The 15,369-nt window shown below is 41.5% G+C and overlaps 1 protein-coding gene across 1 annotated transcript in view; it reads right to left on the bottom strand.

The window, feature by feature from the left end:
- Olfml2a (olfactomedin like 2A) overlaps window positions 1-15,103 on the bottom strand; it is a 39,423-nt gene extending 24,320 nt beyond the window's left edge. Inside the window, 3 exon segments of the mRNA XM_051183885.1 lie at window positions 745-951; window positions 2,563-2,740; window positions 14,937-15,103. Of these exon segments, the coding sequence (XP_051039842.1) occupies window positions 745-951; window positions 2,563-2,740; window positions 14,937-15,103 (552 nt within the window).
- Window positions 15,104-15,369: the final 266 nt, after the last annotated feature.

Below are 15,369 nucleotides of genomic sequence, written 5' to 3'. Positions count from 1 at the left end.
TTGGGAAAATGACCCACCAAATCAGCTTGTAGGCAAGTCTATGGGCATTTTTCTGATTAACGGTAGAATTCATGGTCCCAGAGCACTATGGGTGGTGCTACTCCTATGCAAGTGGTCCTGGGCAGGCTGCAGGAGATCTGTAAGCAGTGTTCCTTCATGGCCTTCAGGTCCTGCCTTGAGTTCCTGCCCTGACTTTCCTCAGTGATGGAGTGTGACCTAACAGCTATAAGATGAAATAAACCCTTTCCTTCCAACATTGCTTCTGGTCTTTATCACAGCAATACTTCTGAAAGCAAATTAGAACAAGACAATCTGCTACGACAAGGGGATTTTAAATCTATGTAAAGACATGATATCTGCCATGGGTGAAATGATATTTCAGGAGTCTTCAGGGTTCCTGAAGTACTGTCCCCAGTTTCTCTATACCCACCCAGGGGTCTAGCCCCAGCAGGACAGGCGAGAAGCAGTACCACAGGAAAGCAGCCTTGGTCTTCTAGGGCCAGAGGAAGGTTCTCATGACCTCATTTCCAGGACTTTGGCAACTAAGGATAAGAATGAAAACCGAATTTAGGTTTGTTGTCCCCCTAGACTGTGCTTACCTGTGCTAGCCACAAAGTGGAAACAGACACTCCCCAGTTCTTGCTGTGCTTTCTGTTAGCTCTCTCCCAAGGCTCCAAACACATACAAGCCTTTGTCCTCAAGCCCAGCCACCTTCTGTTCCTGTGATCAGAGTGGAGGTCTCACCTGAGCCTTGCTGTCAGGGCCTGAGGCTGGGGCAATAGCAGGAACAGCAGCCACATCCCTCTGCAGCAGCTGGAGATCCAGACTGGACAGTTCCTTCTTAATGCTCATCATGATGGTTGACTGGTTCTCATAGCTCTTCAGCTGCTCACTGAGGTAACATATGCTGTCTTTCACCACCTTGTTCTGGCCCAGGTTGACCTTGATGCTCTGTGGGGTAGGGTTCCTGGCCATTCCTGGCCTTGCTTCTTCTGAGCTGCCACCCTAAAGGATCACAACAACTTGGCCATCAAGACTTGAGCGATAAAACTGGCACTAGTGAATAGGATGGAAGAAAAGTATGTCCAATAAGACCTGGTAATTAATGATTATTATTTTCATGAATAAATGAATGAAAATAGGTAATATATATTTATATTAATAAATGAAAAAGATGAGAGAGAGTAAGCCAGGTATGGTGGCATAGGCCTTGAATCCCAGTACAAAGAAGACAAAGGCAGGTGGATCTCTGTGAGTTTGAAACCAGCCTGATATAAATAAGTAGCTGCAGAACATCCAAGGACACACAATGAGACCCTCTCAAATAAATAAATAGAGATAAATAAATAAGTTCCTGTCACTTTTGTTTATTTTTCAGTGATGACAATGTTATGTCATACATGTTTTATAATAGGGACAAATATATGTATTTGCAAATTTTTTCAACACTTGGATTTTTCATTTAACAGCTTATTTGGGAATAGCTACATATCTGTCTACAAAGCATCCCTCATTCCTTTTCATGGATGCATAGTATGCCACTGTATGCTTAGGCCATAATTTAGTTACCTAGTGTCTAAGGGTATTCCCTGAAAGTCTTCAATAGTCTGTTAATTTAAAATTACTTTTTTAGACCTGGGTTTGATAGTGCTTGCCTGTGATCCCAGCACTCAAATCAAAAGAGACAGTCAGCAGACTCAGAGCTATGGGGATCCAGTTTGTATTTCCAGAGGGAATAAGAGGAAAGGTCAGTGGAGGATGACCTCAGAGTCTGCAGTATGAGAGCATGTATAGGTAATACTGTGCCCAGGAAAAATTCTCATGTCAGCTTCCCAAACTGGCCTGGGATCAGCCAGGAGGAGATGATCCAACAGGTTTTAGATATTCTAAGTCACTGTGACCTCCCAGTTTGGGATTTAGTCAGGGGTTAGTCTTTCCTTCCGTGACATGGGTTGTTCAGTTACCGCCTCCCTCTTGAAAGGAAGCAGGGAGAGGAAGTCCCCATGCCTGCTCCTGGCAGGCATGTCCCTAGACCCTTGTTGTTCAGCAGAGGCCAGATGCAGGAAATGGGTGGAGGCCAGGCAATGCCAGGGAGAGGCAAGCCTTGAAGTAGCCTGGACTTCTTCAGAGGTACCCAGAGGGTAGTCCTATAGAATACACACAGCCTGTCCAGTCTGCACTGTAATGCCTTTGCTTCCATACAGATAGAAGGGGATTATCAAACCCAGGAAGGTTTGGTCAGTACTGCGATGCTGTACCAATCCAGAGGCACCACTGACATGGTATTTCTCTGTGAAAGGCACTCCAGAGTTGTGCAGTGTGAACCTTGATGAACATACTTTCATACTCCCAAAAAGTACCTCAGTTTCATCATCCAGGCTTTCGGCTTCCTTGGGTCCTTGAAACCCCCAGACATCTACACCAAAGGCAAGACCCTGCAGCCTACACTTCCCTTCCCAACTTCCTGCTAGAGTTCTCCTTTCTGTGGCCACCAAGGTGAAACAGAATGTCCCAGGGTCCTTGGGATGCAACCCTGGGCCCCTGGCTCTGGCCTGCCCTTACCTCCTCCAGTGTGTTCATATGGGAGGCCATCTTGTGGATGTAGGCATGTACTTTCATCAGATCCATGCTGTACAGGACACCTTCAAGGAGATCCACCATGGACTGCAGCTGGAGGTGAGGGGTGGAGTAGGGAGATAGATGGTAAGCATATAGGTTAGAGGGTACAAAAGGAGCTCCACTGCAGCAAAGAAGCCCAGAAGCCCAGAGTTTCACACTGGCTTGGGCTCTAGCCTGCTCATAATCACAGGACCAGGAACAGGTAAGATTTTATGAATGCATTTTAGAAATATGCATATTTGTGTTTTTATTTTTGAAGTGCTGGGGATATATTTGAAGGCCTTTCATACACTAGTCAAATACTCTACCACTGGGTCACATCCCAGCAAATGGGGGAATATATGGGTGAAATATATCTCCAGTTTCTTTGTGATGGGACCATTCAAGTTCCTCTCTGATAAACTATTTTGAAATAGACAATTAACTGTTATCACCCACAGTCACCCATCTGTATGATGGAAAAAGGGAGTTCTTCCCCTGACCAGCACTTTGTACCCAGCAATGATCCTGTCTGTGTAAGACTCTTTTTTGAGTGACAAAATGGCCAAACTCCAAAGACACAGTCTGGATGTTCCCCAGAGGCAGCCCTGAGGTATGACCAAGAGTTGTGGACTTCTGAGGAGCCAAGCTGCAGCTGGCCATATCCTTACTTAAGAGGTCTCCCCTGATGGCCCTGTTTTATGTACTTTGCTATAGTGTCTCTGGGGAGTGCTTTTATAACAGGCCTGCTTGTTTCAATTGATCAACCTAAACCAAAGTATGGACCTTTTTACTTTTTAAATTTTTTTATCTTGTGCATGTGGATGTTTTGCCTGCATCAATGTCTGTGCACCATGTGAGTGTTGTGGAGACTAGAAGAGGCCATTGGATTCCCTGAAATTGGAGTTACAGATGTTTGTGAGCTGCCATGTAGGTTCTGGGAATCAAACCCCAGTCCTTTGCAAAAGTGTCCAGTGCTCTTAAGTGAGGCGCCATCTCTCCTCCAACCCCAGTAGATTAGTATTGTTTGAACTGAGTTCTAGAGGAGCATACCTGGCAGAGCTGTTGGGGGAGGACGTGTTGAACAGAGATGTGGCTGGTACTCAGGGTTGATCGGAATGGAAGTAAACTGCTTGTGGTACCTGTGCTAAAAGTCAGTACAGAGCAGGAGAACAGGTTTTGGTTTTCCATGATGTTTTATAGGTGCTTGATAGAACAATTTTATTTGTGTTGACTCTCATAAGACATTAAACTTAAACTTTGGCATGCCTGCTTTCTCTTCCTTCTTTCTTTCCCGTAGTGATATATTATTTATGATTTAATAAAGCTTGCCTGAGGATTCAGAAAAATGAAAAAGAAAAAAATTAGGATTGGGAAAGGATTTTATTTTTGTCTTTTCAGGAGACTAAAGGTATTCAGCTAAGAAATACAGATTCCACTGGACAATAAAGGAACAAATAATCCAGAAAAACTGTTCCAAGGAAAGGAGTAAATTAGTCTATTTGTATGTTGTATTTCCAACAGGATAAAATTTTGTAAATCTTTCCAAATGTTTGTTTCTGTTTTTCTCTACAGACATATAATACAAATGGTCTTTTTGTAGTTCAGTTAAAGATTGAAGCTGGCTTTGGAGTTGGGAGTGTGGCTCTCTCCTTCTCTAAACACAAGCATGCTTGTTAAAGAAAAATAAAAAAATCTCTGTCTCATATCAGAAGAACCACCTGATATGAAACAGAAGAAAAACACATATTTAAAGATTATTGTATTGCCACCTGTCAAAAGCCCCTGTTCCAACACCAGTTCATTTGTTTTCTGCTACTGTGGATGAAATTCCTTCCCAAAATAATTAAATACCCTAATGCCTATTGAAAGGAAACATATTGTTCTGCATGAAAGAAGACCTACCTTTAGAAGCTCAAATAAAAAATGTAGAAGTCCTAGATCAAAAATGATAAGGATTAGATTAGGAACCTCCCCAAAGTTAGTGTTGGGAAAGGGTTTTGTTTTTGTCTTTTCAGAAAAATAAAAACAAATTTCTTGAGGAATTTAAAACCCTTAGATAAATAAACATCCAAATAAGAAGGGAGAATTATCTGGAAAAAAATTACCAAGAAAAGAAATGATCTGACCTAATGAAGTCTCCAGAGAGAAGACTGAATCCAAGCTGGGTGGAGATCACACACATACTCTAATACCAGCACTTGGGAGGTAGATGCATGAAGATCTGAGTTTGAGGCTACCCTGATCTAAAGTGAGTTTTAGGACAGCCAGGACTGTTAACTTAGAGAAAACCTCTCCCTCCCTCCCTCCCTCCCTCCCTCCCTCCCTCCCTCCCTTCCTCCCTCCCTCCCTCCCTCCCTCTCCCTTCTTCCCTTCCTCTCTCTCTCTCCAACAATGACAATGAAGAAGGAACACCACAACAATTTAACAATTTCACCAGGACAATGATAACACCATGAAACTGAACAATCTGAACAGCACCAACGAAAAGATCAGCTTTGGTCTACACACTGCTCAGAACAATTTCCAGGAGACCAGCTGAGATGACCCATCTAGACTACTCTAGCCAGGACTTGAGACAAGCTGTGCCCTTTCACATTATGCAGAGGCTGAACAAAAATAAGGCAGTTTGACAGTTAACCCCCAAATTTTCTTTTAAGGTTCCCCTAAAGATGCCATCGTCCCCAGACAGCAAGAAGTACCTTTAAGAACATAATACTTGGCTGGGTGTGGTGGAACACGCCTTTAATCCCAGCACTTGGGAGGCAGAGGCAGGGGTATCTCTGTGAATCTATAGAGGGAGTTCCAGGACAGACTGCAAAGCTACAGAGAAATCCTGTCTTGAAAAACCAAAACCAAACCCAAACCCAAAAAGCCAATAACAACAACAGCAACAAAAACCCCAACCACAATGATATATGGACCTACAGAATATGGCATTTAAAATGGTTTAGGGTTTTTTCATGACAATGAGACACAACTGTTCCTGGCAACACCAATTACTTCAGGGAGGAAGATAGGCAATGAAGAAACTCATTATGGAGTTTGCCTTCAATATGACAAAAATAGCCATTTGGGCAAGAAACTGCTCTTGTCTGGACTGTTTGATTGTTTACTGTATAGACTGGACATGCAGGACCCATAGGAAAGTGACTGCTGAATTTGTAAAACAGGAAAGTCTTGAAGGGTTCCTGCTTTGTGGATGCAGAACACAAAGAAAAAATGACTGACAAATTGCCAATACAGGTGAATAGTTTAAAATTTCCTGCTTTGCTGAGAAGTCTGCCAGACACACTATGCCCTATGGGCTGAAGATGGTGAAAGGATGGAAAAATACAGCCTAACTCTCCAATGACCCCAGCAGGCTAAAAGTTTAGAAATACTATCCAAGAAGCCCTGAAAACCACAAATTCCAGACCCTGTCCAATGCCAGTAAATAGTCAAGGTCATACTCCTTGCTGCTTATGACAGTCAGGCCCTGAGTATGTAATCCTGGCCTAGTAAGGTAACGGGAAATGAGCTGAATAACGCTTATCTGACTTTGTAAACTGCTTGTGAAACCCCCACCCCAGTGACCTATCCTAACTATTTGTTACCCCACCCAGGAGCCCGTGAAAATGTAGACCTTTGGGGCTATAGAAAATTGATTGGTCTATAAAGCACGGGCTTAAATGATTTAAAATGATTAGTCTAAAAACTATAAAATGGTTTAAATTTATTGGTCTGCTCCACACAGGCTCTTGATGCTATGTAATAATTGGTTTGCGATGCACAGGCTTTGTTGTAAACCCTATAAAAGCTGTCTCAATTCTGCATTGGGGTCCTCAGTCCTCTACCCCTGCGTGGCATATGACTGTGGACCCCAGTGCACTAGGAATAAAAAGTCCTCATGCTTCTCGTGAATGATTTGGGGTGTTGCCTTTCCTGAGTCAGAGCGTGAAGGTCCACACTCTCGGGTCTTTCAATGGATGTGCAAATTTACAGAAGAACTTTAGGTGACTGTCCAGGTAGCCCAGGTATCGAATGTCTCTTTCAATTCTAGACTTTATATACTATCCTTCTGTAGTCTTTGATGGAGTTGAAGACAGTTATGGTTATAGTTTTCCTTAGTTAGGATTAAAGGTAAGTTACATAAAAGACTTTAGACTCACAAACTAAGATAGATGATGGAATATTTTCTTCAAAACTTGCTAAATGTTAATGGACTAAATATTATAGTTATAGTTCTTGCTTAATAATTTTTTGTCATATATAATTTGACTGTTAGAGTTAAAAACTTTCTTTTATTTTAGACAGGAAAGAGGAGATGAAGCTGGGTGGTAGTGGCACACGCCCTTAATCCCAGTACTTAGGAGGCAGAGGCAGGTGGATTTCTGTGAGTTTGAGGCCAGCCTGGTCTTCAAAGAGAATTCCAGGACAGTCTCCAAACCTGCAGAAAAAAACTTGTCTTGAAAAACAAAAACAACAACAAAAAAAAAAAAAAAAAAAAAAAAAAAAAAAAGAAAAGAAAAAGAAAGAAAGAAAAAGAAAAGAGGAAATGATGGGGATGTCTTCTGTATATATGCTTGTATTATTGGCTGATGAATAAAGTCAATAGGGAAGCAAGATAGGCAGGACTAGGAGAAGAGAAGGATCCTGGGAAAAGTAGGCAGAATGAGTCACAATGTAGGACTCAGAGGTACCTATTCATTCACCGGTAAGAGAAGACCATGTAGATATACATAGATTAGTAGTTATAGGTTAATAATTAAGACAGATATAGCCAATAAGAAGCCCTAGTCACCGGCCAACAATTTCATAACAAATATGACGTCTGCGTGTTTATTTGGGGTTGATCCAGCTCTGGGACCAGGCTGGCAGGAAGAATGCCCACAACACCAGAACACCCACATTCTCAAGAGGTGGAGTAGGTAGATTTTTGTCATTCAATGGGTTATGGATATTTGTCATTGTTTAAGAAGACTGGTTATAACATGCTGTTGGTTACCATCAGGAAGAAAGTTGAACAAAGGGGATTAGATTCAAGGTTTTTGTTTCAAAAAAAGATACAGATATGATAAGACAAAAAGATACATTACTGAATCTACTTCTAAAAAGTATAAACATGAGATAAAAAGAAAGATTATTAAATCTACTTTTAAAAAGAAACTACTAGTTATAATATTTTACATTGGATTGGACTTTTGCATATTGAATGCAAATATTGTATATTGATACAAATTTGAGATTAATTTGTTAAGACATACTGTACATGTGTTTCTAATCTGGTTCAAGGTATTGCATCTATACAGCTCATTCATCAATGCAATGTAACTTTCTCATTCTTGAAAGTTATTATTACTAACTATATAAGCTACTGAGGAAATATAGATGAGTAATTAATAACCTATTACAATCAAACTTGAAGTCACATTAGGTACGTCTACAAGGTCAAACAGATATATTTTATAAAGACAGGTCATCTTCAAACACTTCAGAGATCTACAGAATATGGCTTTTAACATGTTTTAATAGTATAGGTTCTTTTTTTTATGACAATGAGACATGGCTGCTCCTGGAAGCACCATTTTACTTAAGAGAAGATGATGGATATCAAAAACAAAACAAAACAAAACAAAACATAAAAAAAAACCACAACAACAAAACTCATCATGGAGCTTTCTTACTTTGTGGCAAAGATAAGCCACTGGGCAAGAAAGTGACCTTGCCTCTACTGCTGACAGTATGCTGCCCAAATTGGACAAACAGGACACAAAACAGACTGACTACAAACCTTGCCAAGACAAGGAGGGACAGTCCTTCAGAAAACTCCTGCTTAACAGAAGTCTGTCAGAGACTGAAGATGGATGTCCCTATGTTGCAGAGGAACCTTGGGTGACTGTCTAGGCAGCCAACTGTTTGTCATTTCTCACATTCTTTGGAAGTTGCTTGCTCATACTTCCTGTTTACTCAGTTGAAGACTAGATAGTTATAGTTTTCCTTGTTTACCAGACTCAGAAAAAAAATTTACAGCTGGGTATAGGTGGTGCATGTCTTTAACCCCAGTACTCGGGAGGCAGAGGCCTAGGCCTGCCTGGTCTACCTGGTTCCAGGACAGGTTCCAAAGCAACAAAGAAAAACCAAAGGGGGGGGAAAAAAAAGAAATATTTACTAAAGATGTGTTAAGTATAAAAGGCTTGAAAGACATTAAAAGATTTTTTTTTTTTTTGGTTTTTCAAGACAGGGTTTTTCTCTGTATTGCTTTGGAGACTGTCCTGGAACTCGCTCTGTAGGCCAGGCTGACCTTAAACTCACAGAGATCTGCCTGCCTCTGCCTCCCGAGTGCTGGGATTAAAGGTGTGCTCCACCAACACCGGTTTATTAAAAGATATTTTGATAATGCAAATTAGAATAGAAAGTAAATTAGGTACAAGACCTTGGACTTATCAAGATAGGATAGATAATGAAGTATTTTCTCTGAATTTGTCAAATGCAAATAGACAAATGTAAATGGAGTTCTTAATTGGTCTAAATTTATAGAAACCTGGAGTCAGATATAGAGAAAAATGCTGAGAGATCAGAGAGAAGAAGGAGCAAGCCAAAGTCACCTTTACCTTATCAACTTCCAAGCAGAAAAGAGGTCTCTCTGTACAGACCTCCAGACCTCAATGATTAGCTAGTGGCAAGCTCTGTACTCTGATCTTCAGACAGGCTTTATTTGTACAAGCAAGATATCACCACATGAGACAATTGGCAGGTAATATTGTAGAAGAAGGGTGTAATTTTAAAACTCAGTGGACACTGGGCTTTTAAAGGGACAAAGACTTTTTTTCTTTTTTTTTCTGAGACAGGGTTTCTCTGTATTGCTTTGGAGCCTGTCCTGGAACTCTTGATCTGTAGACAGGCTGGGCTTGAATTCACAGAGATCTGCCAGCCTCTGCCTTCTGAGTTCTGGAATTAAAGGCATGTACCACCAATGCACCACAGTTTTACCTCAAAACTGTGGAATCTGTGAGCTTGTGACTTTACCTCTTTGAACCTGTATCCTTAGATAAGCCTTAATAGGGAATCTTAATAATGGCTAACACATAAGTCACATTTTGTATGTGCCAGTTTGCAATCATGGAGGAAGGCAAGCTGGCAGCTACCAGTGTGGACACACACACTTTTTCAGTCTCTCTAGTTATTGCCATACTCCTTAGGATCAGCCACTGCCTCCTTCACAAAGTCCTCCCTGCTGTCTCTGGCTTCCAAGAAAACCAAACTCCATCTATGGCTCTGGCCACAGTTGCAAGCATATACTTCCATGTGTCATTATTTGAGTTCAGAACAGCTCCACCCTGAATCCTCAGAGTGCAGAACCTGGTACAAGGTTGCATTTATGATGGTTTTTTTTTTTTCTTCCTTCTCCTCCTCTTCTTCAAAGCTGGGGATGGAACCTCAGTCTTCATACATGCTGTATAACTGAGCTACAACCTGGCCCCAATAGACAGTTAACTAGATAAATGGATGTATCGGTTACAGGAAAGGGGCCCTCACACACATTATCTGGGTCATAGGAATTGTTGAGCCATCTTAGGCCAAGCTCAATAACTGAGCTCAAGAATAACTTTTGTTATTTCTTGGAAAGTGCCATGGAGTGTAATTTTTTCTCTTGGTCCTCCCAGCTGAATTAAATCTTTTTCATTGATGAGCATCACTTGTGAGAAGTTATGTAATTTTTACTAAAACAAAGATTTTATTTAAAAAAATAAAGGAAAACCATTTTTTACTATAGGGAATGTAGAATTTGTGAAGTTGTATGAATTCTTTCCTTCCTTTGTCTGGGACTCCCCTGAACACATCAGGAGCCCAGTGGAGTCCAGGGCTCCCTCCTCCTGCTTCCCCAATGGCTTCAAGTTTATTGAAAGACCCAAAAGGTTGTGTAGGGCTCAGAATTAAAATCAAGGTAGGGATGATTTTTTATGCAAAATGATGGAGATGTGCATTTTGTTGCCTTGATAAAACCATGACCAAAACTAACATACAAGTGTTGAAAATGGGGAGGTATTTTAGCATACAGGTCATAGCCCATCACTGAGGGAAGCTGAGGCAGGAGTTCAAGGTAGGAACAGAAGCAGAAATGGTGAAGAAAAGTTGAGACTGCCTACTAGCTTATCTCCCATGGCTCTCACTCAGCTGCTTTCTTTCTTTCTTTTTTCTTTCTTTCTTTCTTTCTTTTTTTTTTTTTTTTTTTTTTTTTTTGAGACAGAGTTTCTCTGTAGTTTTGGTGCCTGTCCTGGAACTCACTCTGTAGACCAGGCTGGCCTTGAACTCAGAGATCCACCTGCCTCTGCCTCCAGAGTGCTGAGATTAAAGGTATGCCTGGCCATGTCTATCAGCCGCTGAATGACCATTAAAATCCAAATTTAAAAATTTAAAGTAAGGAGTGAAAAAGATATGGCAGCTTTTGGTGGGAGAGAGGGCATTTCCTCTATTCTCCCTTTTTGTTTTATTAGATAAGATTTGAGCGTCCGATTGACTCGTTCCACAATGCCTTGCCCTTGTGGATTATAAGGTAGACCAGTGAGGTGTTTGACACCCATCTGTTGACAAAAATGCTTAAATTTTTCAGAAGTATATGCAGGTCTTCAATTTTTGAGGCATGCCCCAAGCACTCCAGGCTTCGAGGCAGTGCTGGATGACATGAGAGGCCCTTTCCCCTGTTAGTGGGGAGGCATGGATAATACCCGAGCAGGTATCCACAGAAACATGTAAATATTTAATTTTTCCAAAAGACGACACATGAGTGACATCCATTTGCCATATCTGTAGAGGCCGAAGGCCTCGTGGGTTAATGCCCACATGAGGTACTGGAAGAAATTCAGAACAATTTTTGCATTGCAAGACTATTTCCTGTGCTGATGCTCTGGAAATAGAAAAACGCTTGCGCAGGGTTTCTGATGTTACATGAAATAATGAATGAAATTTAGTGGCTGCTTCTATAGGATCTAAAATAGCAAAAGCTGCTGCTCGAGTGGCCAAATCTGCCAGATTATTCCCTTGTGCCATTGGCCCGGGCAGACCTGAATGGGCACGGATGTGGGTAATGAAAACAGGATATTGTCTTGCTAATAAACATTTTTAGATCTCCTTAACATCTCAGCCACTGTACTAGAAGGCTTAATTAATCCAGCTAATTCTAAGGTTTTAACAGCATTGACTACATAAACAGAGTCAGAGACCACATTCAAAGGTCCAGGAAACACCTTTAATACCTCCAAAACTATGTTACATTCCACCATTTGTGGGGAGTCTGGTGCATATCTGTGAGTGGTAACAACTCCTTCATGTACATAAGCCCCTATTCCTGTTTTTGATCCATCTGTATACACTATCTCCCCATCAGGTAGAGGCGTGGCACTTACCATTTTTGGAAAAATCAAAGGATGTGTTCTAGCAAATGTTAATAAGGGATGTTTGAGATAATGGTTATCAAAAGTTCCCAAGAAGGTAGAGGCAAGAATTGCCCAATCATCACATAGGGTCTGAATTTGTTCCATATTATAAGGTGTAATAATTTGCTTAGGAAACTCCCCAAAATGGGTAAGAGCTGTTTTTAAGCCCTTCAGGGAAATTTTTGCAACAGCAGTTGGATAATATTCTATAGTTTTTGCTGGGGAAACTTGAGGGTGTATCCAAATTAATGGACCATTTTGCCATAAGACTGCAGTTGGCAGTAAAGCGGTCTGTAACACACAAAGATCAAAAGGCTCCTGCGCTGAGATTCTAACTAATTGTGCTGCAGTGATCGCCTTCTCCACCTTATGAAGAGCTTCTGCAGCTGCAGGAGATAGGGTTCTTAATGAAGTCAATTGTGGATCCCCTTCAAGCACATCAAACAATGGTTTTAACTCTGCTGTGGGTATTTTTAAATAAGGCCGTAGCCAATTAATATCTCCTAGTAATTTTTGAAAATCATTCAAAGTTTTAAGTTGATCTCTTCTAATCTCCATCTTTTGAGGTTGTATAATCTCTGGTCGCACAACAGCCCCTAAGAACTGTCCTACTTCTGACCTTTGTACTTTCTCTGTAGCTATGCTCAGACCATATTTCTCCAACCATTTTACCAAATCTGCATAAGCCTTTTCAAGCTCTTTCTCATTATTCCCACAAAGAAGAATATCATCCATATAATGAATAATTCTTAGAGAAATATATTTTTCCTTAACTGGTGCTAATGCCTGTTGTACATAAAGTTGACACATAGTGGGGCTATTGGCCATGCCTTGGGGCAACACCTTCCATTGAAACCTCTCATCTGGTCCCTCATGATTAATGGCCAGTAAAGTGAAGGCAAATCTAGCTCTATCTTGCTCAAACAATGGAATAGAGAAAAAACAATCCTTAATATCTATTATAATAACTTGCCAATGCTTAGGTAAAGCTGATAAAAGTGGAAGGCCCCGTTGGACTGGGCCAAACAGTTGCATTTGTGCATTAATGGCTCTGAGGTCATGAAGCAATCTCCATTTTCCAGATTTCTTCTTGATAACAAAAATAGGAGTATTCCAAGGAGAGTTGGATCCTTCCAAATGTCCCAAATCTAATTGCTCTTTTACTAATTGATAAGCGGCCTCTAATTTCTCCTGTGAAAGTGGTCATTGAGGTACCCATATTGCCGCTTCAGTTATCCATGGTATGGGCATCCCTTCCCCAATGGCCCCTAGGAAAAACCCAATCCTGCACGATCATTTTTTGAAATGACTTGAACAGGTTCTTTAATGCCTTGGTACTGCTTTCCTATCCCTAGCCCTGGTATATATCCTAACATCATATTTTGTGTAGAGATGGAATATTCATTCATTAATTTTAATCCTAAAGCTTTTAAAATATCTCTTCCCCATAGATTTACCGGCAAGGGAAGAACATAGGGAGTAAACAACCCTGACTGACCTTCTGGTGCCTTCCATCTTAGGGATTCAGAGCTGATAGCAGGAGTGGCTTCATACCCTAGTTCCTGCAATGAATATTCTGATTGGGTTATTGGCCATTTTGAAGGCCACCAGGAGGTGGCAATGATGCTTTTATCAGCTCCTGTGTCCAAAATTCCCTGAAAATTCTTTCCTTCTATATTTAATGTTAATGTTGGTCTGGTATGAAGATCAACTGCAAGATAAGCAGAATCAAATTTATCTGAGTGGCCAAATCCTTCTGCCCCTCTGTTTTGTTTAATGGCCCCAAAATCCTCATGACAACTAGGAAGAATAAGTAACTGTGCTATGCGATCACCCGCAGAGATGGGAAAGATCCCACGTGGCGATGAGCACATGATCTTGAGTTGTCCCTCATAATCTTGATCTATAACTCCAGGATGGACAATTAAACCTTTTAGGGTGGTAGATGACCTTCCTAGTAATAGTCCTACTGTATTTTTTTTTTTTTTTTTTTTTTTTGGCAGAGGGCCTGAAAAATCAGAAGGAACAGGTTGTACACCCATTTGGGGGGTCAAGACAATTCTAGTGGTGGCACAGAGGTCCAATCCTGCAGAACCTGCAGTGGCTCTCCGTGGGGCTTCCTCCTTTCTAGGCTCAGGGGGGAGCTCATTGCCCCATATATTTGAGGGCCCTGAGGGCGGGGGCCCCGCAGGGCGTTTTTTGGCTCAGGCAATGGTTTACCATTAATGTCTTTGGCTGACTTACATTCATTTGCCCAGTGTTTGCCTTTTTTACATCAGGGACAGATTCCTGGCATCCTCTTAGGTCCTGATATGCATTCCCTACAATTCTTTTGTATATGTCCCATTTTGCCACATTGAAAACAAGTCTTGTTCTTGTCTGCCATATTGCCCTTTCATTGTCCTTGTAAAATGGCGGCCGCCAGCCCTGCATTGGTCAAAGGACCTCCTATTTCTCTACAAGCCTTAAGCCAAGCTTGTAAGCCTTTTCCTTTCCAAGGAGTTATGGCTTGTCTACATTCCTTGGTGCATTGTTCATAAACTAGTTGTTCTATTAAGGGCATAGCCTGTTCTTGATCTCCAAAAATCCTTCCTGCGGCCTCCATCATACGTGCTACAAAGTCTGAAAATGGTTCATTTGGTCCCTGAATGACTTTTGTAAGGTTCCCTGATACTTCCCCTCTATTAGGTATTAGGTAGTGCCTTCCAGGCCTTAACAGCACATGTGTTAATCTGAACATAGACCTCTAAAGGATGCACTGTCTGATTATTTGTCCATTGTCCTTGTCCAGTGAGCATTTCAAATGTCCAAGCGGGCTGCCCCGCTGCCGCGTTAGTGCGGGCTTGTGATTGACTCAAATCATGCCATATGGCCTTCCACTCTAAGTATTGTCCCATAGTGAGACAAGCCTTCACAACGAACATCCAGTCCGAGAGAGTCATGGCCACTGCGGACAGTCTTTCTATTTGCGACAGAGTGTAGTTCGCGCTGATACCATAAGTGCGAACAGACTCTACCAATTCTTTAACCTGTTTATGCTCAAGAGGGTGATGGGTACGATTCCCATCTTCCTCGAACACAGGAAACATCTGGGTTATCTCATGTCTGGTTTCAGGTGAGCAAAAGGAGTATTTACATTCCTTCTCTGCATAAGGAGGAGGCACAGTAGGGACTCGTGCAGCCTCCTCCTCCAAATCTTCCTCCTCAGAGGGCGATAGTTCCTCTTCTGAGGGGTGACTGGAAAGCTCTAAAGCCTCCAATTCCTCTAAAGGATAAAGATGTTTTTTCTTTCCTCTGCGAGATGGATCCGTCTCGCAGGGCCCTTTCACTTTCTCTTTATTATGTTTTTTCTTTT

The sequence above is a fragment of the Phodopus roborovskii genome, unplaced genomic scaffold, assembly GCF_943737965.1.
Source record: "Phodopus roborovskii unplaced genomic scaffold, PHOROB, whole genome shotgun sequence".
NCBI lineage: Eukaryota > Metazoa > Chordata > Mammalia > Rodentia > Cricetidae > Phodopus > Phodopus roborovskii.
This window is presented reverse-complemented; position numbering and strand designations above follow the sequence as displayed.